At 43.7% G+C, this 25653-nt stretch overlaps 1 protein-coding gene and 1 non-coding gene across 8 annotated transcripts; one reads left to right on the forward strand and one right to left on the reverse strand.

The window, feature by feature from the left end:
- Window positions 1–25542, forward strand: FAM118B (family with sequence similarity 118 member B). 7 transcript variants are annotated; one of them, XM_048827197.2, is made up of 11 exons: window positions 33–135; window positions 1123–1218; window positions 5020–5072; window positions 9485–9558; window positions 11214–11297; window positions 15561–15813; window positions 16931–17158; window positions 19064–19192; window positions 20596–20881; window positions 24460–24516; window positions 24594–25542. In XM_048827197.2, the coding sequence occupies exons 5-11, from the start codon at window positions 11221–11223 to the stop codon at window positions 24683–24685; spliced, it is 1122 nt and encodes a 373-aa protein (XP_048683154.1). In that variant the 5' UTR covers window positions 33–135; window positions 1123–1218; window positions 5020–5072; window positions 9485–9558; window positions 11214–11220; the 3' UTR covers window positions 24686–25542. The 7 variants fall into 7 exon arrangements, with proteins under 7 accessions (XP_048683155.1, XP_048683159.1, XP_048683157.1 ...); XM_048827205.2 differs by having other exon boundaries at window positions 25043–25542; XM_048827198.1 differs by lacking the exon at window positions 1123–1218 and having other exon boundaries at window positions 1–135.
- On the reverse strand, window positions 13779–13852 carry TRNAI-AAU (transfer RNA isoleucine (anticodon AAU)). Its single transcript has one exon. It is a non-coding gene; the product is annotated as a tRNA-Ile (tRNA).
- Window positions 25543–25653: the final 111 nt, after the last annotated feature.

Raw genomic sequence — 25653 nt, forward strand, 5'->3', positions numbered from 1 at the left:
GGCGAGCACCGCGCGTGCGCACGGGAAGGAGCGGCAAGGCGCCTCCGCGGTAAGGAATGCGAGGCGAGTGTAACGCGCTTGCGCCGGCGGCGGCTCCCCGCGGGCCGGTAGCAGCGGCTGGGGCGCCACAGCCAGGTGAGTTCGCGGCGGAGCCCGGCCGGGCAGGGTCGTGGGGACCCCCCTGCGCCGCGGTCCTGGGGCCGGCGCGGCTCCTCCAGCCCTCTGAGGGGAGCGTGCCCGGGGCAGCCCCCTCTGGGGCGGGGGCGGCGGCTGGTACCCGGGCTTGGCAACGCTCATGGCCATTCCTCACCCAGCACTGACATGCAGCCCCCTCTGGGGCGGGGGCGGCGGCTGGTACCCGGGCTTGGCAACGCTCATGGCCATTCCTCACCCAGCACTGACATGCAGCCCCCTCTGGGGCGGGGGCGGCAGCTGGTACCCGGGCTTGGCAACGCTCATGGCCATTCCTCACCCAGCACTGACATGCAGCCCCCTCTGGGGCGGGGGCGGCGGCTGGTACCCGGGCTTGGCAACGCGGCATGGCCATTCCTCACCCAGCACTGACATGCAGCCCCCATCCTAGCTGACACTTACATGCCAGCAAAGCTTTGCTGTGTTGACCAGGCCTCCCCGAAAGACCCTTTCTTCACTAGGAAAAAGGTGGTTTTTTTTTAAACATGTTGGCTAATCCTTGTTAAAATTCTGGTGTAAATTGGCAAGGAATAGTTTGAACGTGTTAGTTATTCAAGGGCTGTTTTCATAATGTAGATGTGACCATTGGTCAGTGTTTGAATAACTCCCTCTCCCTTTTCCTGACCAAGAAAGGACCGATAAATGCTACTTCTAGCATATGAGGGGTGGAAACCTTGCTTGAGACAGTTTGCTGTGTTATGGATTCACAGGGTCTGGACTATCCTCTGGCCCTTAAACAGTGTGCTGGGAGTTACCTGTTAGTGTGCCAGACCCTAAAAGGTCACACTTTTCCATGAGGATAGGCCATGTGGCTTCAATGCCTTGGAGACTGGGTTTTCGGGCTCCAACATTCCTGTTTCTCACCATGAGTGCTGCACAGTGAATCTGACTGAGATAGACTCCTGATCAGAGACTTTTTACCTGTTTCAGGTATCAATGCACATCAGTATTTGAAGTGACATCAAGCAGCCTTTTCCAAACCGGAGCAGGTTTTGAATCTGTTGCAGTGCAGCATCTAGAACAGGGGTGGGCAAACTTTTTGGTCTGAGGGCCACATTGGGGTGGGGAAATTGCTTGCAGGGCCATGAATGTAGGGCTGGGGCAGGGGGTTGAGGTGTGGGAGGGGTGCAGTGTGCAGGAAGGGGCTCAGGACAAGGGGTTGGGGCACAGGACGGGTGTGGGGTGTACGAGGGGGCTCAGAGAAGGGGGTTGGGATGCAGGAGGGGGTGCACAGTGTGGGAGGGGGCTCAGGGCAGTGGTGCAGGGAGGGATGCGGAGTGCGGGAGGGGGATCAGGGCAGGGGGTTGGGGTGCAGGAGGGGTGCAAGGTGCAGCAGGGGGCTCAGGGCAGGGGATTGGGGTGCAGCAGGAGGAGGGGGCGCAGAGGGCTCAGTGTGCCTGTGGGTACCTCCACCAAAGCTCCCATTGGTCGCAGTTCCCCGTTCCTGGGCAATGGGAGCTTTGGGGGAGATACCTACAGGCAAGAGCAGTGCGCTGAGCCCTCTGCCCTGCCTCCCCCATGGGCTGCAGGGACGTGGTGCTGGTGAATGGTGACGTGCCACGTGGGTGGCAAATCCGCGGGCTGCATCCAAAGCTATGAAAGGCTGGATCTGGCCCGCGGGTCATGGTTTGCCCACCCCTGATCTAGAAGCTCTTAACTTTTGTTTCTGTATGCTAACCTAAGGTAGAGTTTGCACTGGCAAAATCTGGGGCTCCGCCAAGCCCCTTCTGTAGAATTCATTTCTGTTCTCTCTGTCCCTTTGTCTCTTGAGTCCCATGAGGCTGCTCTGTGTGTGAGAACCCTGAATGAGAGCTGCTGTGTGTCTGTGAACACTTCTTATTGCAGGTTCCTGACATCTCCAGTCCATTGTCCTTCTGATGTCAAATCAAACTGAGTTCAGCCTGTTTGGGCCTTCCATTGTTAAGTATTAATGTTCAGTCGTTGGCGTTCTCATGGTTTTTTCTGGGTATTCTGTCAATATGTTGATTCCAGACAGCTCTTGATGATGCCTTCATCTCACCCCAGTCAGCTGTGGGACCCAAACACCTCATGTCTCTCCTCTGTTCCAGGAGAAGTGTTTTCACTCCTCTACATTCAGTAGGTAACAATACCAAATCAAATGGCTCAACCAAGACCCCTGTTGTTCATAAAAATATTATAGAAAGCTCCCATTTTCGTCACTCTCTACCGCTCCCAGCTGACATCTTGAACTTGGATCCCAGCCCAATTTCCTAGCACTAGACCATGGGCTTACCCCTTTTTGACTCCCTTGCATATTGAGGTGTTTCTGTTACTTATTCAGAGATGCCCCACAATGTCCCTCCCATTCTCCATGACCAAAATAATAATCTGGTCTTGAGCTAAAGGTGATCGCCAATTGTTCAGTGATAGACCTGCTTTTGGTAAGATGTGTTGCTCTGTAAGCCCCTTATTGTCTTCTCTCCAGAAAGTGGAGATCTTCCATACCCACTGCTCCTAAGTGAACATACAAACGAAATTTGATGGATTAGTGTAATACAGCTTAAGTTTCAGTTGTTAGGTTTTCAGTGTTCTTAGAAAATTTGAAATCTGACTGTTCTGGTTTAACCTGAATCTAATGATTTCTTCCTCTCATGAGATTTGGTAGTCTGTGGAACCTGTCCTCATCCTTTGATCTCACACACAAAGAACTCACTTTAAAAAGTTGGCAGTGCCTGGTTATTATGCCACTAGCTTCCTTGTTCTGTTTCTGTAGGCCCTGCAGCTCTTGTTCTCTACTGTACCGTCTGATGCAATTTTGCTTCCATCTTACCCCTTTGTTTGTTAAAAATACTCATTCTGTAAACTTAAAATCCTCTTTTTCGATTGTATACTCCTAGTTTTTGGCTGATTGGTGTCATAAACTCTTTTTTACTGTGTGTGCAGTCCCAGACCAGAAAGCCTCCATGCCTCCTATTTACTGATTTCTCTTCCTCTGTATCTTCTTTCCCTGACCTGTCTCTCTTTTTTTTGATTGAGTCGTGTTTCCCTAAATGAATGAGGCTGTCCCTTCCCCTAAGGGCTGAGCTTGCTGCCTTTGTAGTGCCTGCCCTTGGCCAAGCTTAACTCCTGAAACTTTCACCTCCCAGGTAGCACGACATAGGATGGTCAGCCAGAGAGGAGTACTTGAAAATAGTTGTTGGCAAATAAAATTTCTGAGCTTTTATTAAAGTGACACTAGTGTCGCAGTCCCGCAGCACTTAAGATCATAAACCAAGTTCCATTCTTAGTATTTAACAGTCATTTTAATTTATTGTTCAATATGTGAATAAAATATGTAACTTTCAGACAAAGTTCTTAGGTTGAACCAAGATTAAACCACACAATCTGGTTCAGCTTTGCAATGGGCAAACTATCTAAACAAATTCCTTACTATTTATTTAGTTTAGCACTTCTATATGACAGCTCACTCTTCTTCAGTAGTTTTACTAGAGCCTTAGCAAGCTGGCAAAATCTACAAAGACCAAGCTAGTTTGGGACCTCTCTGGAGAAGTTAACAGGCTTTCCATGTGAACTCTGTCCAACATTATTATAAACATCAGGGTTGTCACAAGTTTAATCAAATAAGTAAATTAATCTCCTCTTTTCAGATCAAGAGTGATAATTTATCTAGTGGCTAATCAGTTGTAATTCAGGAGAAACAGCCTCTCATTGTTGGGAACATATTAAACACTTAGGGAGAAGCAAATAGTATAGATGGAAACTCAAGTACAGACGTAGTTGCTGAGGTCACAGATAAATAGGTAACCAGACAGGAGCATATAGAGGGATGGGAGCATGAAAAAAGCAATGCTATTGACTTCTGATGTGTGTAGTGGGATGACAATGCCAAATTAGTGTCCTGTAACTGCCTCCCTGGAGCTCTTGTCCAACCAGCTGCACCAGGACTATTGCCTGTAGTATTGTCTCTCAAAATGTAGGAAGGATGTAGCAAATCTAAAGAAAAACAAAAATAGCTCCCACAGTCTCTCTTCAAGTGACCTGAATTTATATAGTCAAAGAGATGACCAGGCGGGGGGAGACACAATCCCAGGGATGACCTTGGAAGATAACCATGTGTTCTAGGAAGGCAGTGCTTAATTCTCAGAAATTGGTAGGAGGGATGATCTGAAGTTAAGGGAGGAAAGTTTGGCCTAGATATTAGGAAAGAATTCTAAACCATCCCTCTTGAAGCTTAGAACACTATCACTGCTGAGATTCAAGAACTGGTTAGACCAAAAGTTACTGAGGTGATTTGTGTGGCTACTTTTTGCAAAATGCGGGGAGCAGACAGTATTACACAACATTGCAGAAAAGCGATTATCTTTGATTCTCTGTCCTCCTACTGCAAGATTCTGAAGTAAACACCCTAGAATTGCTTCCATAAGGGGAAAATAAACTTATTTGTGAGGTAACCAAGGATTTATCAAATATACCAACTCATATTTTAGGGGTGTGTGACATTCTTCAGTGAACTGATTAGAGTTAAAAAGATCAGGTGCTTAACATCTACAGGCCTAGACAATCATGAGTCTATCTTCTTCATACAGAGCTCTTGTTTGTTGTGTGCTATTGTGCGTCCTGACAGATCTTTGCTTTGGAAAAAAAAAAAAGTAGTATACTTCCGAGAGAAATTGCAACAGTGGCTGTTTTGCAAGTGCTGTCAAGGGTTCTTTAAGGCACATCTCATTACATGCTCCGGTATCTAAGAAACTTCTGACCATTGATCTCTCTCTGTTGTAAAGTGGGAATAATGAGAGCATGTTGGGTAGAACTGGCAAGAAACTCTCACGTGTTTGGAGTGTTCCTAACTTTTCTTTGGATCTGCAGCGACACACTCTAATCAAAGGGACGGTGAGAGGACAACAGAACAAAACCTAAAGGTAAGAGAACAGGTGTTGTAAACATTTTATTCTAAATTAAAAGACTGCTTTATGGTTTTGTCATTGAAGGGATGATCTGGTATATTTGATAGTACTCACTGCGTGCGCAGTCTGGTCATGTTGCAGTTCATTGTTCATTGTTTGCAGAAATTCAAAATGAGGTAGAAAAAGATACAGCTCTTAGGTGACATTATATCCTAAATCGTGCGGGTTCAGCATCTGTTCCGATGTCTGTAGATAACTCCATATCATAGGGAACTCCTAACTTGAATTATGCATCCAATGAAGTGAGCTGTAGCTCATGAAAGCTTATGCTCAAATAAATTTGTTAGTCTCTAAGGTGCCACTAGTACTCCTTTACTTTTTTCCTCTTGTTAAAGACAACATACTTGTAAGGCTAAGTCGTAAAACCCCTGGGGACATGCTACTCCAAACTCCCATGACGTCAATGAGAAGTTGGAGCATGCAAAGAATGCAGGATGACGCCCTAGATCATGGGTAATCAATTATTTTTTGTCAAGGTATAGTCAAGGACCACACTCCAGAGAAAATAATACAAAAATAATGATGATTATAATAAGTAAATAGAAAGATTTTGCAGTGTGTTCAGAAGTGTCTGGTGTCCAGATTTGGCCCGTGGTGGTCCTATTGACCACCTCTGCCCTAGATGAATCTCTGTGCTGGTGGCAGGTCCAGGCTTGACTTCACTGTAGGCTGAAGTCACACAACAACACGGGCAGAAGCAGTACAGGCTTCCCCTTGCAGTGCAAACTGCCACTCTGCCTTGAGCCTGCACCGAAGGGCCTACCTTTGGGATGAGAAGGGGAGAATTCAGTTTTCAGGACTCATTTGGTCCTTGGTTTCTCAGTTGAGACTGCCGGTAAGAGAGTCAGTTGTGATGGTGATTTTTTTGCATGTGTGTATGCTGTTCAAACCTGGAAACTGAGGCTATCAGTTTGCTCAGTTCTAAAATAAAAATACTCAGGAAAAAATTGTAGTATAGTATGGCTTTGTATATGCATCTTCTTTTAATAAAAATCCACGTACAAACTCTGTTACAAATGTGATTTAACACCATTTACTTCAGTCGCTATATTTGCATTACTTTCAGTAACTCCGACTTTCTGAGCAAATTAGCAAAACTGATGCATTTTTTTGTTCCCTACTGTGCTCGTGGATGGATCTCTGTTCTCCTTTCTTCATTCTCCTTTTTTCTGTATTCTCTTTTGTGTAGATCTTTCACACAAAGCATAACTCCCAGCCCTCTCCTCCCCTCCAGTAACTAGATTTCACAGAGGAGGTCGGATTTCACAGTCTGTGAAGCATTTTTCATGGCTGGGAAAGGTCAAAACCAGGGAGCTGGACTGTTGGATCTGTCAGAGATGGGCATTGGTAAGGTTAAGATTTTGTCATGGATATTTTTAGTAAAAGTCATGGACAGGTTGTGGGCAATAAACACAAATTCATGGAGGCTGTGACCTGTCTATGACTCTTACTAAAATGTAATTCCGTGTCTCAGTGTCCTCATGAGTAGAATGGGTCTAATCTGTAGAATAGCCCTCATGGATTTTGCGTGGTAACTTTTGAGGAAGGAAAATAAGCGGGGGAGAAATACTTCAGCTATTATAGAACCGTTTCTCACTGAGGAACAGTGCAAGGCATTGCGTTGTTTTGGGAGAAATTTGGTTTTGGTTTGACTGAATTATGGGCATTTGAAAATTTGTAAGTGTGCAGATTGCTAAGCTACCTGTGTAGTTTACTGCCTTAGACGCTTGATTCACAAGAAAAATAGGGTTCTTTGTGGACTTCCTAAAGTGTAAGTGCAACCATGCCTGAATCTTGAGTGGTTCTGTTAGTGTTTTTTGGCATGATCAGAGTTGTTGTAAGGCATTTTAAATCCATGCTTCGTGAGAAGTTCAGCAACATTAATGTGAGACTGCCTGTGTTTGTGTTGAAGCATTTGGTTTTACTGTAGTTGTACCCTCATTATTCTGATTTGAATGCTTTTGACCTGTACTTGGTCTCACTGATTGCTCACTCTGTAAGTGTTAGATTTATTGTTTGTATAGATTTTATACAGTTTTAGATGATGACATTTGTGTAGATTTAAGGATGATGATCCATTTTAAAAATCACTTTGGTTGCACATAGTGGGAGTTCAATTATATCTCTTGACTCTGCACACTCATTTCAAATCAAAGTGTAAGTCACTTTGCATTATCTTAAATACCTTTTCTAACCTGCCTTCAGCATTGTACAAAGCTGTCGGGATAAAGAGCTCAGATTTTCACTCCAGGAATAAGATCAACAGGAACTAGTTATCACAAGATAAATGTAAACTGACTTCATGTGGAAAAAAATTGACTTATTCTACCCATCTGAAAATGCTTTTGGTTTTCCCTCACTCCATAGAAGGATAGTTTGATGATGGGAGAATAGGATTCTGGAGCCAAGAAGCCTTAAGAGCTTGATGCTCACACAGTCTCCAAAGTTACTGTAGCATAAACTGGGATGTTTCAGGAAGAATGAACAATTGCTTTTCTCTGAATATTGCTATTCTCCATTTTGTCTTCACTTTTGTTCTTCATTGGGCTGCCATTCACAGCAATATCAGCTAGTGTAAGACTCCCCTCTGCAGCCTTCCCCACAGTTCAGTTGTCAGGAACTGAATAATTCCAGTGTCTAATAACCTGGCCCAAAAGATGCTCATTTTCTCTCAGTTCCATCCCCCCTGGAGAGCAGCCATTTTGCCCTGGCACATGACCTGGAGACTTACATTTCTTGACTCTGGGATTAAAACCTTGATTTTAAGAACAGTAATCCCTGCCAGTAATAGCCTGACTGCTGCTAATGCTTTAAATATAAGCACTCTTTTCCCTGAGATCTGACTAGGAATAGTTTCTCTTGTTTTCGATAAGGGGAGGTTCAGTGTGATGGAAAGGTCTAGTTCCTGACGATAACTTAGAGACGTTGTCCAGTTAAGTTAAAATCCAAATTTATTTTAAAAGGCCCTTCATACCATAGATTCACTTTAAATAATTGACTTCCCCAGTTATGTTTGTTTACATTGTCCAGGCTGAGAGAAACACAAGACTGTTCATTTTAACTTTTGTTTATAGTCAGTTTCACGTTGATTCCCATGGCTAAGTACAATTTGAGTTTGCAAACCGTACAGGGAAATGCTTACATCCAAACTCCATAAACAGTTTTGATGTTTGAATGTCAATTGCCTGATATATGATGAAGTGAAACAAATATAAAAACTTACATTTTGTGCCTAAATTACCTTGGTGTTTCTCTTTAAAGAAATTGGAAGCTTATGCAGGCTACCTGGGCTTAGAACAGAGCCTCTGGAACGCTTAAGTGGCCTACATAACTGTTCATGTCAGTTTAAAAACTTGGCTGTGAGTCCTGTTTTCATTGTGGACTTGAGGTGATTTTGCATAAATTAATGTGCAAAATATGATTGTATATTTCAGCTAGATTTCATCTGAGTTTCATGCTTAAGCACTGATAGTTCATGTCAAAACAAATTGTTATACTTTCTTTACACCTGAGCAATTTTTCCGCTAGCGGGCGTTAGAATGATCAGAAATAACTAAGGGATAGCTTACTCTGACAAAAGAAACAGCTGCTTTTGGACTGAATTTGACTACGTTCTTCACTCTTACTTTTGATAACTACTTCAGAAAATTTTACCCTTCAAGTCCCAAAATACTTCTGATTTCCCCTTAACCTAATTGTCTTTTGGCTCAATTTTGTTTATTTCATAGCTCCTTTTAAAAAAAGAAAGGAATGGAAGATTGTTAAACATGGGCAAAGATTTGTTGTCTGTTAAGTGGGATTCCAAAAGGCAAACGTTGGAAGCCTTGAGTCTCTTCTCCTTTTCTCTTCCTACTCTTCACAGTTCCCTGTAGCAGTTGTTTTTGTTCCTACTGCCCCCTTGCGAAATGTCTGAGTTAATACCCGACTCACATTTTTTTGTCTGAGCCTTAGGGTGCTTAACTAAAATTGATAAGCCCTCAAACAATACGAGCAAGGCTGCTGTTTCTTTTCTCAGATCTTACCGAGTGTGGTGCTGTACATTGTGTTTTGTCCCTCTGAAGGATTTCAGGTGGCTTCCCAAAAACTGGGATAATGAAGAGCTGCCACAGCTAACACTTTAATCTGGTGGCAGAAAGCACTTGGCAGTCACCTGAAAGGAAGAGTAATGGTGCCTTGAAAGAATTAACCTGTATGATAAAATATTCCACATGGGAACAATCACTGATCTGGATCATGTCAGAACTAATATCACTGGGGGGAAACTGCTTTTCCCTGTATGCCCTTTCTGGAAACAGTAGTAGTTAACACAATAATATGTTGAGCTAGAAGGAATGAGGTGAAATTATTTTCATTTTGTACACTCACAGGTATGTACAAGTGTTGTGATCAGCGTACTCCAGAAAAGAAGTAATCCGATACAGAAGATCAAAACTTTTTAGAAGTGAGTACCCCTTGCCAAAAAGAGGATACTAGTAAAGGCTGTCTGAGGCCTACAAAGGCAGAGCCTGCACATATTATATCAGCATGTGGGATGAAATCCAGGGTGTATTTGGAGTTTTGTAAACTGTACCCATGATGATTTCACATTGCAGGCCACACTGACAACTTGGCCTGCAATGTGCAGGAGATCAGACTGGACCATCACGAGGGTCCCTTCTGGCCTTAAAATCTGAGTCTTACTTGCCAGAAGCTTGGGAGCTGTACTTTTGTAAACTACAGAAAATCCAAGTTGGTCACACTTAAATTATACCTCTGTGGGCGAAAACGTTTAGCACTGTTTGCTGTCCTTGGGTTTATGTCAATGTTTCCAAAAGGGAATTGGGACCATGAAGTTAAGATGCAGAAGATATTGGGTTCAGTCCCCAATTTACAGCCACTAATATTAAGAAGGCACTGAGTTTTTACCATAAAATATAATCTGCCTTAAAAGCTGTTTGTTCCTAGCAGAGAAACGAAGAGACTCCCCTGTAGGTCATTTGTTCAGATCTGGCCCAGGTTGAATGGCCCTGAAAGTCAGTGATCTGTGTAAAATAAATTATGGTCTCAGGCCAGTTGCTACTCAATGGACTTCCATGTCACAAAAATGACCATTGCATTTAGCACAAACTAGAATCTTACTGGCCCCTTTGAGATGGCCTATGACTGAGAAGGCAATAGAGACTGAGAGATACCCTCTCTTTCCCTTTGGAACAGTCTTGTTCCGGAGGGACTGGCTTAGTAATAGGAGAAATATACTGGCAATTCTCCTGACCAAGGGTTTCATTTGAAGGGGTATTGACAAAGGTTTTCAGGTATATAATTTGACATTTAAATTGTCAGCATGGAAAATCTTCTGGAGTCTAGATATATAACGAATATGATCATTTACACATCACTGAAGAATAAAAAGATATCCACAATAGCCTCTTTTGTAAAGTCAACAAAAATCTTTTGTGCTTGCTTCTGCTGGCCCTGGAGCAGCAAGATTTCTATCAAATACGGTTCTCAGAGGTGCCAACCTTGCCCAAGGATGCAGGCCAACAAACCAAGATGAGTGGGCAAGGTAAAATGAAGGTGTTTGACTAGAAATGAGCTATTGCCTTGATGCCAATGCTAGTACCTTGGGGGAGGTCTGCTGCACAGCTGCAGGGGAGAAGAGGCAATCCTAGTGCCAGGCTGGCATCAGGAGTGATAAGGCAATGGCACAATGAGTATGGATGCTTTTTAAAACCTAATCAACCATGTTAATTTCAGCTATTGAACCTGGGTGAAATACATTAGAGGGTGGAGCTGGTAAGGAATTCATATTTTTAAGCTTCTGAGAGGATATGTTAGCTAATGGGGAGTTTGAAACTGTGATCAGCAGTCATTAGAATAGTCTCCTGGATACTTTGCAAAACTTCATTAAAAATAATAAGTTTTTGGTTCAGTAAAGATGAGCAACTAGGTTGGAGCTGAAGTGCAGAATCCAGAATAGTGCAGTCCTTAGCCAAAAAATGATGTGATAAAGATAATGAGACTAAATATTTGTTCTTCCTTTACAAAGTTAGTAATTTAGCCTGCTCCAGATCAGATAGCATGTATTAATTTTGCTTATTGTAAATTTGTCTGCTACAGAAACTGGATGGCTTCTACAGTGAGTGTGAACTTGGATAAAGACACGCTGTTGGTGGATGGAACACCACCTCCGAAAAAGCCCAGGTGAACTTACTTCTACTACATTGACATTGAAATATTAGTAAGAGGGAAATGAAGAGAGTTTTTTTCCATGACGCTGCATTCATTTTAGAAAGGGGTGTGACATCTGGCACTAAGAATCAGTGATCTTTCCAGTGCTTGTCTGACAATGTATGCTGTCTTCAGCAATTCATTATAACCACTGTTTTCTTGTCTGTGTGGATAAAAATCTGTTTCTTGGGGGGGCGGGGAATCAGATTTTATATAAATTATATTTTGATATAAATCCAATTTATTTTAATTATTTTTTAAATCTAAACCTGTTTAAAATCTGAATTTAATACAAAATGTGTTAAAGCCTACTTATTTTTTATTTAAATGTTTTAAGAGATAATAAATATACTGACTCCATGAGCCTCTATCAAAAATTAAGTGAAAGGCTGCTTTCCTATGTAAAGGAGGACTCAGCTGGGGGGAGAATCTAACTGCAGAGGTAAAGCTTTATAAGTGTGGAACAATAGCTCTTGTACTGTATTAAAGGCTTGATCCTGTGAGGGACCCAGGGGCTATGCTCCTGGGTGCAAGAGACTGTTGAAGTTATTGTTAGGGGGCTTATTCCTTCACCCACTTACTTCCCTGGTCCTTCTCGCATGAACAGAGAGCAACAATACCCGAAGTCCAAAGGTGCAAACAATTCGATGTTTATTGGGGTGAACTTCCAGCAAGCATGATTCCAGTTTCCTTCCTTAGTATCCTCCTTCCCAGCTCTGACACCACAGAGCCTTACACCTGTGTCCCTGTTCCCATTCCTGCCCTTAGCCAAACATGATTCCAATTTCCTTACCCCCATTTCCATTTCCCCTCTTTAGCAAAACATGATTCCAATTTCCGCACCCCCATTCCCTGTTCCCATCCCCCACCCACACATCCACTCACTTCCTCATTGACTACAGATTATATAGTAAAACTTGAGTTCTGCTTAGCTATACCTTAACCAATCATTTTCCTGAAATTTAACTAACCAATCCTAACATATTGTAACATGATTATGTAACCAATTATATCCCACCACCTTAATTAGTTTACACCCAGCAAAATTAATTATACAGCAGACAGGAACAATCACAGAACCAGAGAGATTATACAGACAAACAATAGCAAAGTGGGAACTATAATGACAAGACAATACAGAAGTGAGGATTTCACATCCCAGCTATTGATAAGTGAGTTCTTGCCAGACAGGATGCTATCAAACTAAGTTTTCTTTTACATTTTCTAGGCACTTCCCTTTCTCTGGAGGTGATAGGAATACAATCCTGTTCTGATAGTGCCTAATAGCCCAATAGCACCTTATTTCAAGGTGACTAGTTTGGAATGTGAGGATGTGACTGTTCACTTCCTAGCTTATGGCTGCCTCTGCTGCTTAGCCAAAGGCCTTAGCCTAAGAACAGGGCCTCAGACTGTCACAGTAAGAGAAGGCCCTTACACCAGCAGACAGTGATTTTGATTCTTTCTTTTGTACCTTTATAACTAGCCAAGTGATAAGAATACACCTAAATTCTTAGAATATAGGCCTTTACAGACAGGCCTGAATATCTATATCCAGACTAACACGGCTGTTCCTCTGAAATATATCCTAACAGTTATCACAGATGTTGAGACCTGGCCTCTGACTTCAGGAGACACCACCACATAGCTCATTACTGGGTAGCAAAAATATGTACCAAATTGAAGCTTTCCACTTGGTGATTTAAGTTGCTTTGGTTTAATTCAGTCCATCCTGTTCCTTGTGATGTTTTAACCTTTAGGACAAGGGAGTTAAGATTAAGAAAATTCCCAGGACTTGTTCCCTTTCAAAGCAGAAAAGGGCATCTGCTTTGCTTCAGTTTCTTTAAACTCCCTATCGTGCTGGAGGGTGCCTGGGTGTGCTTAGATATTAGCCAGCGCTTGATGTTCTCTCTGGGTTGGTTCTGCGGAAAAGTGTCTGTCTGAAGAGCTGTTGGAGGAAGTGTATTCAGCTAACCTGACTTATTTATTGGCTGTGAGAAGGCAGGAAGGTGGGTGAAATAAAACTTAATTTAAATAACAATTAAAATATCCAGGTCTTCAGGTTTTTTTATTTATTTTTTTTTTTAAATAATTTTTTTTTTGTTTTTCCTCCACCCTGCTAAATTCTAAAATGAACAGAGAGGAGGCTCGGCATGTAGGCTGGCTCGCTAGGAATGTGGTGATAGAAATGCCTACTGCTTATCAGTGTGGGAACCAAATCTCTTTCCTGAGCTGCTGTTGCTTAGAATCGTCACTTTGTTTGGCTCATAGACTCATAGAATATCAGGGTTGGAAGGGACCTCAGGAGGTCATCTAGTCCCAACCCCCTGCTCAAAGCAGGACCAATCCCCAGTTTTTGCCCCAGATCCCTAAATGGCCCCCTCAAGGATTGAACTCACAACCCTGGGTTTAGCAGACCAATGCTCAAACCACTGAGCTATCCTCCCCCCAAAAGTGTGGCCTGTACGGGGATCGAACCCGTGACTTTGGCGTTATTAGCACCACGCTCTAACCAACTGAGCTAACTGGCCAGCCAGCCATGCTCTGATGCTCAGGATTTCAACCAACAGGATTCTGAAAATATAAAAAAGCCTGGTTAAGATTTCACTCCCATATTATTAGGGAAAGATTGTTTCTTTTATAGATGATGCAGGAAAATTGGGGTTCAGAATTAATCCCCTAAATTTTCTGAATAAACCGAATAGACCCAGATTTGCAATAGCAACCAATAACATATGCACAAACCAAAGGATCAAGTAGTTGTTTTCTCAAACAGCAGCTAGCACATGGAACTGTGCTGATCTCAAAAGAGCTCTCAGGCCAATCTACTGCTGCAGCCACACAACTTGGTACATAACCTGCACTGAGACAGAGGCACTGACTATGGGAATGTCTGTACTGCAAAACCAAAACCCCACTGCAGCCAGTCTCAGAGCCTGGATCAGCCAACTTGGGCTTGCGGTATTGAGCTAAAAATTGCCGTGTAGATGTTCCTGCTCATGCTCTGAGACCCGTTGAGTGGGGAGGCTCTCAGAGACCAGGCTTGATCCCAAGCAGGAATGTCTGCACTGCTATTTTAAACCCCATAATGCAAGCCCGAGTTAGTTGACCTGGGCTCTGAGACTTGCTGTGGAGGGGGAGATTGCAGTGTAAAAGTACCCTAGGTATTTCTGTATTTACGTTCCCATCCTTGCCGAGTGTCAAAAGTTTTCAGATTGTGTTCCTTTTGTATTTGGGTTGCTTCTCTTTGCTCATTCTCTCAGTAATATTGAAGCTCCCTGGGCTCCCCTGCTGGGTAAACCCAGCTGTAGTTGGTGTGTAATCACCAGTGATGGTGATTCAATAGGGTGTTGATAAAATATGACTTAAAACATAGTACAGGTACACCGCCAGCAAAGTAAGGGGGTGGGCGGACGGGCAGACAATCCCTCTGTAAGGCTCTGCGTGGTCCACGCTTTGACTCTGCTCCTTCTCATGGCTCACCAAAAATCCCTCTTGCCACCCTTTGCTTAATAGTCTCAGCACAGGCCAATGACAGACTGGACCATGGAGGCACTAAAGAGTAGTGTGTGCTGGCAAGAAACTTTTGCTTCCACTGGCCTGTTCTGTGTATAAATAGAGCTTCTGTCTTGAGAGATGTCACTGGAGCCCCTGTCACTTAATAAATAAAACAGGAGGAGGAGGAGCAGTCTGGGCCATTTTGAAATTAGAACCAGACACGCTTAAGGTTATGTTATTTCCTCTTCCCGAATCCCCATAGGTGCGCTGGAGCCCCTTTGCTGTGGGGCAAGGAGTGCATTTTGAACCTGATAGTTGATGTATACAAAAATGTGAAGAACTCTGTCAGTGGCTGATACTATCAGGACAAAGTTCTGTCTCTCTCTCCACATACCAGCCATCCTTCTAGCCTGCATTTCTAAATGGGGCCAATTGCCAGGATCTCTGCTGTCCTGCAACTAAAGTTACTTGACTTACTCTGCTTCAGAAATTGGCCAGGGTGATGGGGCACTGGGCCTTAACAGGGCTGGTAAAGGACCAAGTTGTGAATATCTCATACTTATAGCTGGCTGTTACTGGCCTGTAGAACTGTGCGTTGTCTTTTGAGGGAACTCTGTCACTCCCTGCATGCCAACCCCTTCAGCCTTGTCCATTGTCTCCTCTAAGTTCTGTGACCCATGTGTGCATTTGGGACACTCATTTATGTCAGCACAAATGTGCTTCTCTCTTATCTCATTCCAGAAAACTGTTGCCAAGCCTTAAAACCAAAAAGCCCCGGGAACTTGTTCTGGTAATTGGGACAGGGATCAGTGCAGCAGTAGCTCCTCAAGTCCCAGCACTGAAATCTTGGAAAGGGTTAATCCAGGCCCTGCTGGATGCTGCTATTGACTTCGATCTCCTTGAAGAGGATGAGAGCAGAAAGTTTCAGAAATGTCTCCAGGAAGATAAGAACCTTGTTCATGTTGCCCATGACCTTATCCAGAAACTATCTCCGGTGAGTGAGCATGTGCAGCAGGATTCATCAACTTCAGTGTGTAGAATGTGGCTTTGAGAGCAGGGGGGTGGCCAAGGATTCTCCAAAGCAATTGCCCCTAATGGGCCTGACTGGACCTTTCCAGTCAAAGCTGGGTATTGCGCTCTCTGAAACTCATCCCGTGGTCCTGGGCCTGTCCTTGGGGCAACCTCAGGTTTGAGAGTGTTGCATGAAGTGCCTGCTCCCACCACTTAGTGTGCCAGGATCAAGAGACCAAACCAGTCAGGCTGGGATCAGTGAGATGGTTCCTCAGTCACAGTAGCTTGATGGCTCTGGCCCAGAACGTCATGATTGTGTGGGCTGACATGGTGATGTTGGGGGCTCAGATGCCGGTTTGTCAGTGGAGATCACCTTGCTCTATACGCTGGTTCCTTACATAGCTGTGTTGCAGAAAGTATCTGCTCCCTTAGTAGCCTGTCTTTGCGCTGCCGGAGAGAGTAAATGTTAGTTTTTCGTAGCAATTTAAGGGTAAGCATGTTCTCGCAAGAGGCGTGGCTGGAGGGGGTAGCCCTGAGGATGTGTTGTGTTTGGGGAAGAACGTACTTCTGAGTTACGGGTTTTGGGGAGGCCTGGCTGCCAGTGGGTCTCACTTCTGGGTAGAAGGCTGTGGGTTCAAATCCCACCTCAGGCCTTGTGCTCTTCCTTGCTGCTGCCACCGAAGGGCAGCACTAAAGGTGCTGCAGTTAAAAGTGCTCTATTGTGAATGATTAAATCTAGATCCCTTCTGCCTGCCTGAGCATTCAATAGACAGTAAAGATCCCACTGTACTTGAAGGAAAGAGCAGGGTGCCTTGCTTCTGGCTCCGCGTGATGAGCATATTAGACATGCCTGGGTGGGCAGAGATCAGTTGGGTGTCCTGGCCACAATTCCATCTCTGCTGAAAGCTCTTTTCTGATCACGTAACTGCTACTCTGTTTGCCTTACACATAATCGGTGCCCCCCACTAACTCATTGCTTTGCAAAGCAATTCAGGCTATGTATGTAGGGTTGTACACTGCCCTTGTCCCCCGTGTATGAAAAGTGCTACAGGAAATCAGATTCCCAACTCTGACCTTGGGTTGTTGGATTCCCTCCGCAGCGCACTAGCAATGTCCGCTCCACGTTTTTCAAAGACTGTTTATACGAGGTGTTTGATGACCTGGAGTCTAAAATGGAAGATTCTGGGAAACAGCTGCTTCAGTCTGTGCTTCGCTTAATGGAAAATGGAGCACTCGTATTAACCACAAACTTTGATAACCTGCTGGAACTGTATGCAGCAGACCAAGGGAAACAGCTTGAATCTCTCGACCTTACTGATGAAAAAAAGGTAAAAAGTGGGTCAGCCAGGCTAAACATTCTGCTCTTTGTTCACATGAGCCATAGGTCAGTGGCGGTAGAACATCCTGCCCCTATGTGAAATGTGTCATGCTGTTGACACTGACATCAATTTATAGTGGTAGACAAAATACACCTGGCTGGATGATCTTTCGTGTTGTACGTTTAAGGGTCTCTAGTATTCTGGGAGAGGGGTAGGTAAGAACAGTGCATCCTTCAAGTTCCTTGCGTCACAAATGTCCATCCTTAGAAGTGCTGTAATTGCTGGCGGACATCCTCGTAACTTAGGAGGAGCCTCCAGGCATCTTTAACAGCTTTTGTACTGCTTTGATCAGTGCTTCGGACTCCTGGCTTTTAGTTGCCAATGTACTCCCAGCTTTATTTGACTCCAGGTGGGACTTGGCTTTAAGATTTTGAACTATGCAGGAAGCTATATGCCCCAAACAAAGCTGATCAGTCTTTTCAGATAAAACACATTCCTTTTGGGGTATATTATAGAATATATAATACACACAGGGCCATAACCTTCAAGGCCTTGCACAAATTAACCCATCTACTTTTCTGTTTTTGTCTCCCATCCACCCTGTTGCTTTTTGTCTTCCTCTGTAATCTCTACTTTCTTCCATGTAGCCTACCCTTTTTCCTGGGACCCCATCCCTGACCCACTTTGCCATGTGTCAGAACTTTCCTCCAAGTCCCTCCTTGCTTCCTCCACAAGGTTTCTGATCCCTAGTCCTTCCCATGATGGATCTGTCACCCAACAGACAGAAAATCCTAACTTTATATTACTTTAACCAACAGCAGATTCTAAATTACACCACTCAGTCACTTGGCACTCTGCATCCTATTCCTGATCCTTACATTGTCAGTTCAGATTTTTGGCAAGAATCTGCTCTCCATGCTGTCCATAAAGTGCCAAGCACGCTGCAGAGACTATAGAAATAGTGAGAATAGTTAGACATAATGGGGAAAAAAATCACTACGTAAAATATACCACAGCTTAATCACATTTCTAAACTCCAGTCTCCGACATGACCTCCCAGTCTGTACTGTTGGATATATTTTGCAATGATACAAATGTAGCATTCTCAGTCATCGCAAGATTAAATAAGGAGATGAGCTGCATAGGAATGAATTTGCAAACATGGTAAATGTGATAAGGATTTTTTGTTGAAGCATACAAAGGCTAAACTGCTGAGCTTTCTCAAAACTGTTTTGAGTCTAAATTGGAAATAGAATAAACATGTAGATTTAAGAGAAATGCATATTAAAATAATGGTCAAATAGCTTGTTTTATCCTTTCCTTGCTGAGTTCTGAGTCAGGATTCCACCTTTTCCTGTCAACAGTGGGTGACGAGGACAAACCTCTGGGGCAAATGAGCATTGTGGCACCACTTTAGTCTGAGGTATGACAAGCTGTATCCAGAACTCATGAGCGTAGGGATGTGAAGGAGAAGTTAACTTTTCAAATAGACTGAAATTCAGTACGCTCTTGAAAAGCTACATGCTGTTAATAACTTGAAGCAATTACTGAAAAATTATGATTGCAAGACCTGCAGTAAGGAGCCTGGGAAGAGCATCTGGCTCCCCTATGGAGAAATGGCCCAAGCTGACCCTTGATAGGCTTTGGATATAAGCACTGGCCTCCTGTGGTTTAGATGCCTTGCAGATGATTTGGGTTTGTTTTCTTCACATGCACTGGGATTTCTCTGCATCTCACCTCCTCGGGAGTTTAAGGAATGTTCCTTTCCAGTTTAATTCCTGGAATGTGAGATTTGACAAATGAAGACTTCAAGTAATGGCCCACTCTGCCCCCACTAACTTCTGACTTGCCCAGGAACCCAAACAGATGGGCACTTCTTGCGGATATTCCCCAGGCTGTGTTTATTTTGTGCAGGTGCTGGAGTGGGCGCAAGAAAAAAGGAAGCTCAGTGTCTTGCATATCCATGGAGTTTACACAAACCCCTGTGGAATAGTGCTTCATCCAGCCGGGTATCAGAATGTCCTGCGCAATACAGAGGTTATGGTGAGCTTCAGCCTGCTTGTGCCCTTCTCTCCTCCCTCCCCCCAAGACACCCAAGCCGAGAATGCTTTGCTTATCTACGGTCTTGTGCTTGTTTGGCTTTTCTCTTCGTCTGTTGGGGGTAATGGTTCTGGCTTTTCCAGCAAATATTTCTGATTCAGCATAAGTTTCAGATTTCATTGAGTTCAAAAATGTTGCCTTGAAAGGGGCAAGGCTCAGTGGTGGAGCCGTTTCCATTTTCACTGTCACTTGTTGCTCATGGCAGACTTGGTGTTGACTTTCTGCTGAAAAATGATAGTCACCCTGAGAGACGGAATCTTCTCTGCCTGGAGAGTAGGATTGGTGGGACCTGTGGATAAAATCAATGTTTCCTACCTCCTGTCTATTACATATAAATATCTATAGATCTTGTGTGTAGTTGAACACTGTCCTTAGTGTGGGACTAGGATATATTTAGAATAGGATGTTCGGTTACAGGGTACAGAAACATCCAGAAGTCCCCCTCTTGGTCAGACAGTCTGGATTGAACTTCTCAGGCCCACGAAAGCCAACCTTCCTAAATTGATTCCAGAAGAGTGGAAGAAAGCTGATGTGGTTCCAGTATTAAAAAGGCAAACGGGATGACCTGGGTGATTACAGGCCTGTCAGTTGAACGTTGATCCCAGGCAAGATAATGGAGCAGCTGATACAGGACGTGATTAATAAAGAATTAAAAGATTGTAATATAATTAATGCCAGTCAACATGGGTATATGGAAATCGATCCTGTCCAACTAACTTGTAACCTCATCAAAATACCGAGTTTGGTTGATAGTATTAATATTGTAGATGTAATGGACAGACCTCTGTAAGGCATTTGACTGGGTACCACACAACATTTTCATTAAACTAGTACTATATAAAATTAACATGGCACACTTAAATGCATTAAAAGCTGGCTAACTGATAGGTCATTGTAAATGGGGAATCAGCAGGTGTGTTTCTAGGGGTTTCTGCAGGGATTGGTTCTTGGTCCTACATTAGTAACATTTTTATTGGTGACACACAAATTAGGGGATTAGTCAATAAGAGGACAGGTCACCAACACAGAGCAATCTGGAGCACTTGGTAAAATGGGTGCAAGCAGTTTTAATATGGCTAAATGTATACAGCTGGGCACAAAGAAGGTAGGCTGTACTTAGAAGATAGGGAGTTTAGGGTGAATCTGTTTCGGATGAATGGATGAGTTGCCATGGACTAGTTCAGTTATTGTTAGAGTTCCTAATTTAAATTTTGTGATGTTTACATGCCAGGCTCTTTACAGTTATCTAATTGGTACAAGGCAAATAGTGTGTAACTTGCACATTGTGATGGCTGCAATAAAACCTGCCCGAACTGCTAAGATACTTTTATCTTTCCTTTTCAAAGCGGGAGATCCAGAAGCTGTATGAAAACAAATCATTCTTGTTCCTGGGCTGTGGCTGGACTGTTGATGACACCACGTTTCAGGCCCTTTTCCTAGAAGCTGTGAAGCACAAGTCAGACCTGGAACACTTCATGCTTGTGCGGAGGGGAGATGTGGATGAGTTTAAGAAGCTCCGTGAAAACATGCTGGATAAAGGGATTAAAGTCATTTCATATGGAAACGAATACACAGATTTACCTGACTACTTTGAGAGGCTGACAAGTGAGATCTCCACACGGGATCGAACAGGTACATGGAGTGATGGGCTGTCCTGAATAATGCATCACCTCGTCTCTCCAAGCCACTTCAACAAGGGCTTCTGTGTTTAAATATGATAGCTAAGCTAGCTCTGAAGGGGTTTTTATAATAGTAAAGCCTAAGCTGCCCATTCTCAGCCTTGAATCTCATTCAGGTATTACTGCCCCTTTCTCTACTCCCAGTTCACAGAAGATTTGAATTATTGAAGATTTTAGAACACTCGTCTTGTGCCTGCTTCTTAGTTGATCTATTCCTTCGGCATACTAGGTGCCTTTTTCACATTTTGTTGCTCGTTGAATCATTTGTTCTCCCCAAATTTATTCTGCTGATGTAATGCAGGTGGGAAGCTGTGTCACTTTAGTGCTGGTTAAGTTGAACTGCAGTAGGTTGCTATTGGTACTGTTGCTTGGGTACCATACCTCCTACACATCAAACATGATCTCTGGTTTGTTTATAGCAGTCATCTTTTCCTTCCGCTCTCCACCTTCGGTAAAATGAGGGATGGAACACTCTGCAGCTGGATTGCTTGAGCTGTTAAAAGTGACCTGCAAATGACTTAAAATAAACCAGCTTGTGCCTCTTACTGATGGTTTGATGTATAAAAGGCCAAATTTTTGGCTTTTTGCATTTACCCTTTAGAACTATCAGGGAAAGGAACTGACTTGCTGAAGGATAGCTGGCAAGTCCATTTTATGCTCAAACAGCATGGTTGAAGGGTGTTTTGAGTCTCCCAACATTCCAGTGGGGAGGAGAAACTTGTTAGTCCCTGAAGTTTGTTGCCTGAGCAAAGCAACGCCCGACACTCAACTTCATGGTGTTTGTATATCTGTGACATAACTCTAGTTGTCTATAAATCAAAGAATCACGTGGGGCAGCCATTACCAGCTTCCAGCAGAACACCCCCATACCAGCTGTGCCTGTTGTCCTAATAATTTAAAATGTTGCCACCCTGACTTATTTCCCTGAGAGACAGGAAATAATGGTGGGGGAAGAGAACAAAGCTGAGGAGGGGGGAATGAATGGCAGGGAATCCCTGAAGTCAGCAGACATGGGAGGGTGGTACACAAGGCAAGGGATGATGCAGTGAGTTGAAGAACAGCTAGCCAAAAACTCAAAAGGTAATAAAGTGTTAAGTACATCAGAATCAGGAAGCCTGCTAAACAACCAGTGGGGCCCCTGGACGATCGAGGTGGAAAAGGAGCACTTAAAGGCTATAAAGTCATTGCAGAGAAACTAAATGAATTCTTTGCTTCAGTCTTCACAGCTGAGGATGTTAGGGAGATTCCCAAACCTGAGCAGTCTTTTGTAGGTGGTAGGTGACAAATCTGAGGAATTGTCACAGATTGAAGTGTCACTGAGGAGGCTTTGGAATTAATTGAGAAACTGAACAGTAACAAGTCACCGGGACCAGATGGCATTCACTCACGAGTTCTGAAAGAAATCAAATGTGAAATTGCAGAACTATTAACTATGGTTTGTAACCTGTCCTTTAAATCAGCTACTGTAGCCAATGACTGGAAGATAGCGAATGTAATGCCAATATTTAAGAAGGGCTCTAGAGGTGATCCTGGCAATTAGACTGTTAAGTCTAATGTCAGTACCAGGAAAATTAATTGAAACAATAGTAAAGAATAAAAATGTCAGACACATAGAAACACATAAATTGTTCAAAAGTCAATATGGTTTCTGTAAAGGGGGATCATGTCATACTGATATATTAGAGTTCTTTGAGAGGGTCAACAAATGTGGACAAGGGGGATCTAGTGGACATAGTGTACTTAGATTTCCAGAAAGCCTTTGACAAGGTTCCTCACCAAAGGCTCTTACATAAATTAAGTTGTCATGGGATAAGAGGGAAGGTCCTTTCTTGGATTGAGAACTGGTTAAAAGACAGGGAACAAAGGGTAGGAATAAATGGTAAATGTTCAGAATGGAGAGGGGTAACTAGTCGTGTTCCCTAAGGGTCAGTCCTAGCACCAGTCTTATTCAATCTATTCATAAATGATCTGGTGAAAGGGATAAACAGTGAGGTTGCAAAGTTGCAGATGATACTAAACTGCTCAAGATAGTTAAGACCAAAGCAGACTGTGAAGAACTTCAAAAAGATCTCACAAAACGAAGTGATTGGGCAACAAAATGGCAAATGTAATTTAATGTGGGTAAATGTAAAGTAATGCACATTGGGGAAAAAAATAACCCCAACTATACACACAATATGATGTGGGCTAATCAGGAGAAAGATCTTGGAGTCATCGTGGATAATTCTCTGAAGACATCCACGCAGTGTGCAGCAGCAGTTAAAAAAGCAAACGGGATGTTAGGAATCATTAAAAAAGGGACAGAGAATAAGATGGAGAATATCTTATTGCCCTTATATAAATCCATAGTATGTCCACATCTTGAATACTGTGTACAGATGTGATCCCCTCATCTCAAAAAAGATATACTGGCATTGGAAAAGGTTCAGAAATGGGCAACTAAAATGATTAGGGGTTTGGAACGGGTTCCCTATGAGGAGAGATTAAAGAGGCTAGGACTTTTCAGCTTGGAAAAGAGGAGACTAAGGGGGGGGGATATGATAGAGGTCTATAAAATCATGAGTGGTGTGGAGAAAGTGAATAGGGAAAAGTTATGTACTTGTTCCCATAATATAAGAACTAGGGGCCACCCAATGAAATTAACGGGTAGCAGGTTTAAAACAAAAAGTTGTTCTTCACTCAGCACACTGTCAACCTGTGGAACTCCTTGCCTGAGGAGGTTGTGAAGGATAGGACTATAACAGGGTTTAAAAGAGAACTGGATAAATTCATGGAGGTTAAGTCCATTAATGGCTATTAGCCAGGATGGGTAAGGAATGGTGTCCCTAGCCTCTGTTTGTCAGAGGGTAGAGATGGATGGCATGAGAGAGATCACTAGATCATTACCTGTTAAGTTCTCTCCCTCTGGGGCACCTGGCATTGGCCACTGTGAGACAGGTTACTGGGCTGGATGGACCCTTCATCTGACCCAGTATGGCCTTTTATGTTCTCATGAGCTCTGCCTATAGAAACAATGCCGTGTATTGCCCCCTTCTGTAACAAGCCCTTTTCCCTTCCAACAGCTCAGCTTTCTCTCTGTGTGCTTCTGTTAGCTCTCCAGTCATGCGGGCAGTCTAGACAGAGGACCTCCATTTCTAAGTGGAAAGCAGATTGTTTGAAAGTACCTCAGGCCTTTAGCCATCAAAACACCAGACACACAAGCCAAGCAGTTTCCTTTACTGGTCACCTTTGTAGTTCTGAATTCTACATGTGAGCTCCCAGTGTGAACGGTGGCTGCTCATGCAGCCTACACTACCCTTCTGGTCTCTATTTGAGATGTAAGGTGGATTCTTCCCTTCCAAGGTGCAACTTCCAAACTACTCATTCCCCACTCTTGCACTTGGGGGTGGGGGGAGAAACTACCACAGCAGGAGCAGGAAATGTTGAGTTCCCTTGGATTGTTCCCTGCTTCAGGTTTTGTTTCCTGGGGTTCTAGTTGGCTGTAGCCATACCAAATAACATGTCTTAAATGGTATCTTCTCTGTTCCCCAGGTCTGCCCACTGAAGGACAGTTAAATGGCTCTTCTACAGCCCAGGCTGAAATAAAAGGTATGGAACTTACGAAGCTCTTAAACTAGAGAGGAAGTAGCATAGCGAAACTGATAATCCATTTGCCTAACCTGCAGGGCAGCGCTCCGGTAGCATATGTCCAGAGGGGGGAATCCCTCTCCCAGAGGTGCTAAGGGTAGCTGCTGCTTGTGCGTGGAGGAACAAGTAGTGGCAGCTTTGCAATATGCCAGCAGTGCTGGATCTGAAGACACTACTTCACAGCCATCCATCCGTGTTCCTCACCTGGCTGACTCTGGAGGGATGGAATCGAAAGCAGCTTTCACTGAAGGTTCGCCAGGGCCACAGATTAGGTGCAAGCAGCCTTTAAACTGCTTTTTGGTCACAAATTAACACTTACACAGGAGGGAGCATAGGCTACTCTTCTTCTTCCAGGGGCTACAGCTGATCACCGGTACTGGTAGGATCAAAATTAGAATCAAAACTTGGGGGTGCTGTGAGCCGTTTAATTAGGATGAGTGAAATACTGCCCTAGACCTGTTGGAAAGGATATTTTAACTTTACACAGGGTGCAGCACCTGAGCATCTACCCCTGCAGCTCAACTGATTGTGCTACTGGTTAATCTGAGTTAAAGACCCTGGCACCTACGGCAGAGGTCTGTGAACCTCAGTCAGTTTACAGGGAAAATGAAGACTCTCACCTTTTCCGTGCCCGGTTCTTAAGCAACTGGGATTCAGCAGGGATCATGCCATTCTAAAACCAGCTAGAAACTAAGGCTTCAGAGTCCCAGTTGGAAGGTCCTGGCTGTTGAAGACTACTTGTAGTTTACACAGCGGCTGTGCTATCCTCTGTCTCTCAAGGTTGCAGTGTTTGCAAGGAGAGTTTCTCTCCATCTGAACAGCAGCGGCCTCGGCAGTTTCATGCCTTGTACTTTTGTATTCTGTACATTTCAATGAAATGAAACTTGAGCCGGTTTTATTACTTGAAGCTCTAGGTTTCTAGTCCTTTCTTTACACTGTACAGTATTTTGTATGTTGAAGGTGTATTAAAAGCCTGCTTCGCACTTAGCTGCTTTGGCTTGATTCATTTGATTAGGGTGCAAGCTATCTATATACCTGGGGCACGGAGCTAGCTCAGTTTACAGTAGGGCTAAAGGGACTAGCGAGCTATACATTTCA

The sequence above is a fragment of the Caretta caretta genome, chromosome 22 (assembly GCF_965140235.1).
Source record: "Caretta caretta isolate rCarCar2 chromosome 22, rCarCar1.hap1, whole genome shotgun sequence".
NCBI lineage: Eukaryota > Metazoa > Chordata > Testudines > Cheloniidae > Caretta > Caretta caretta.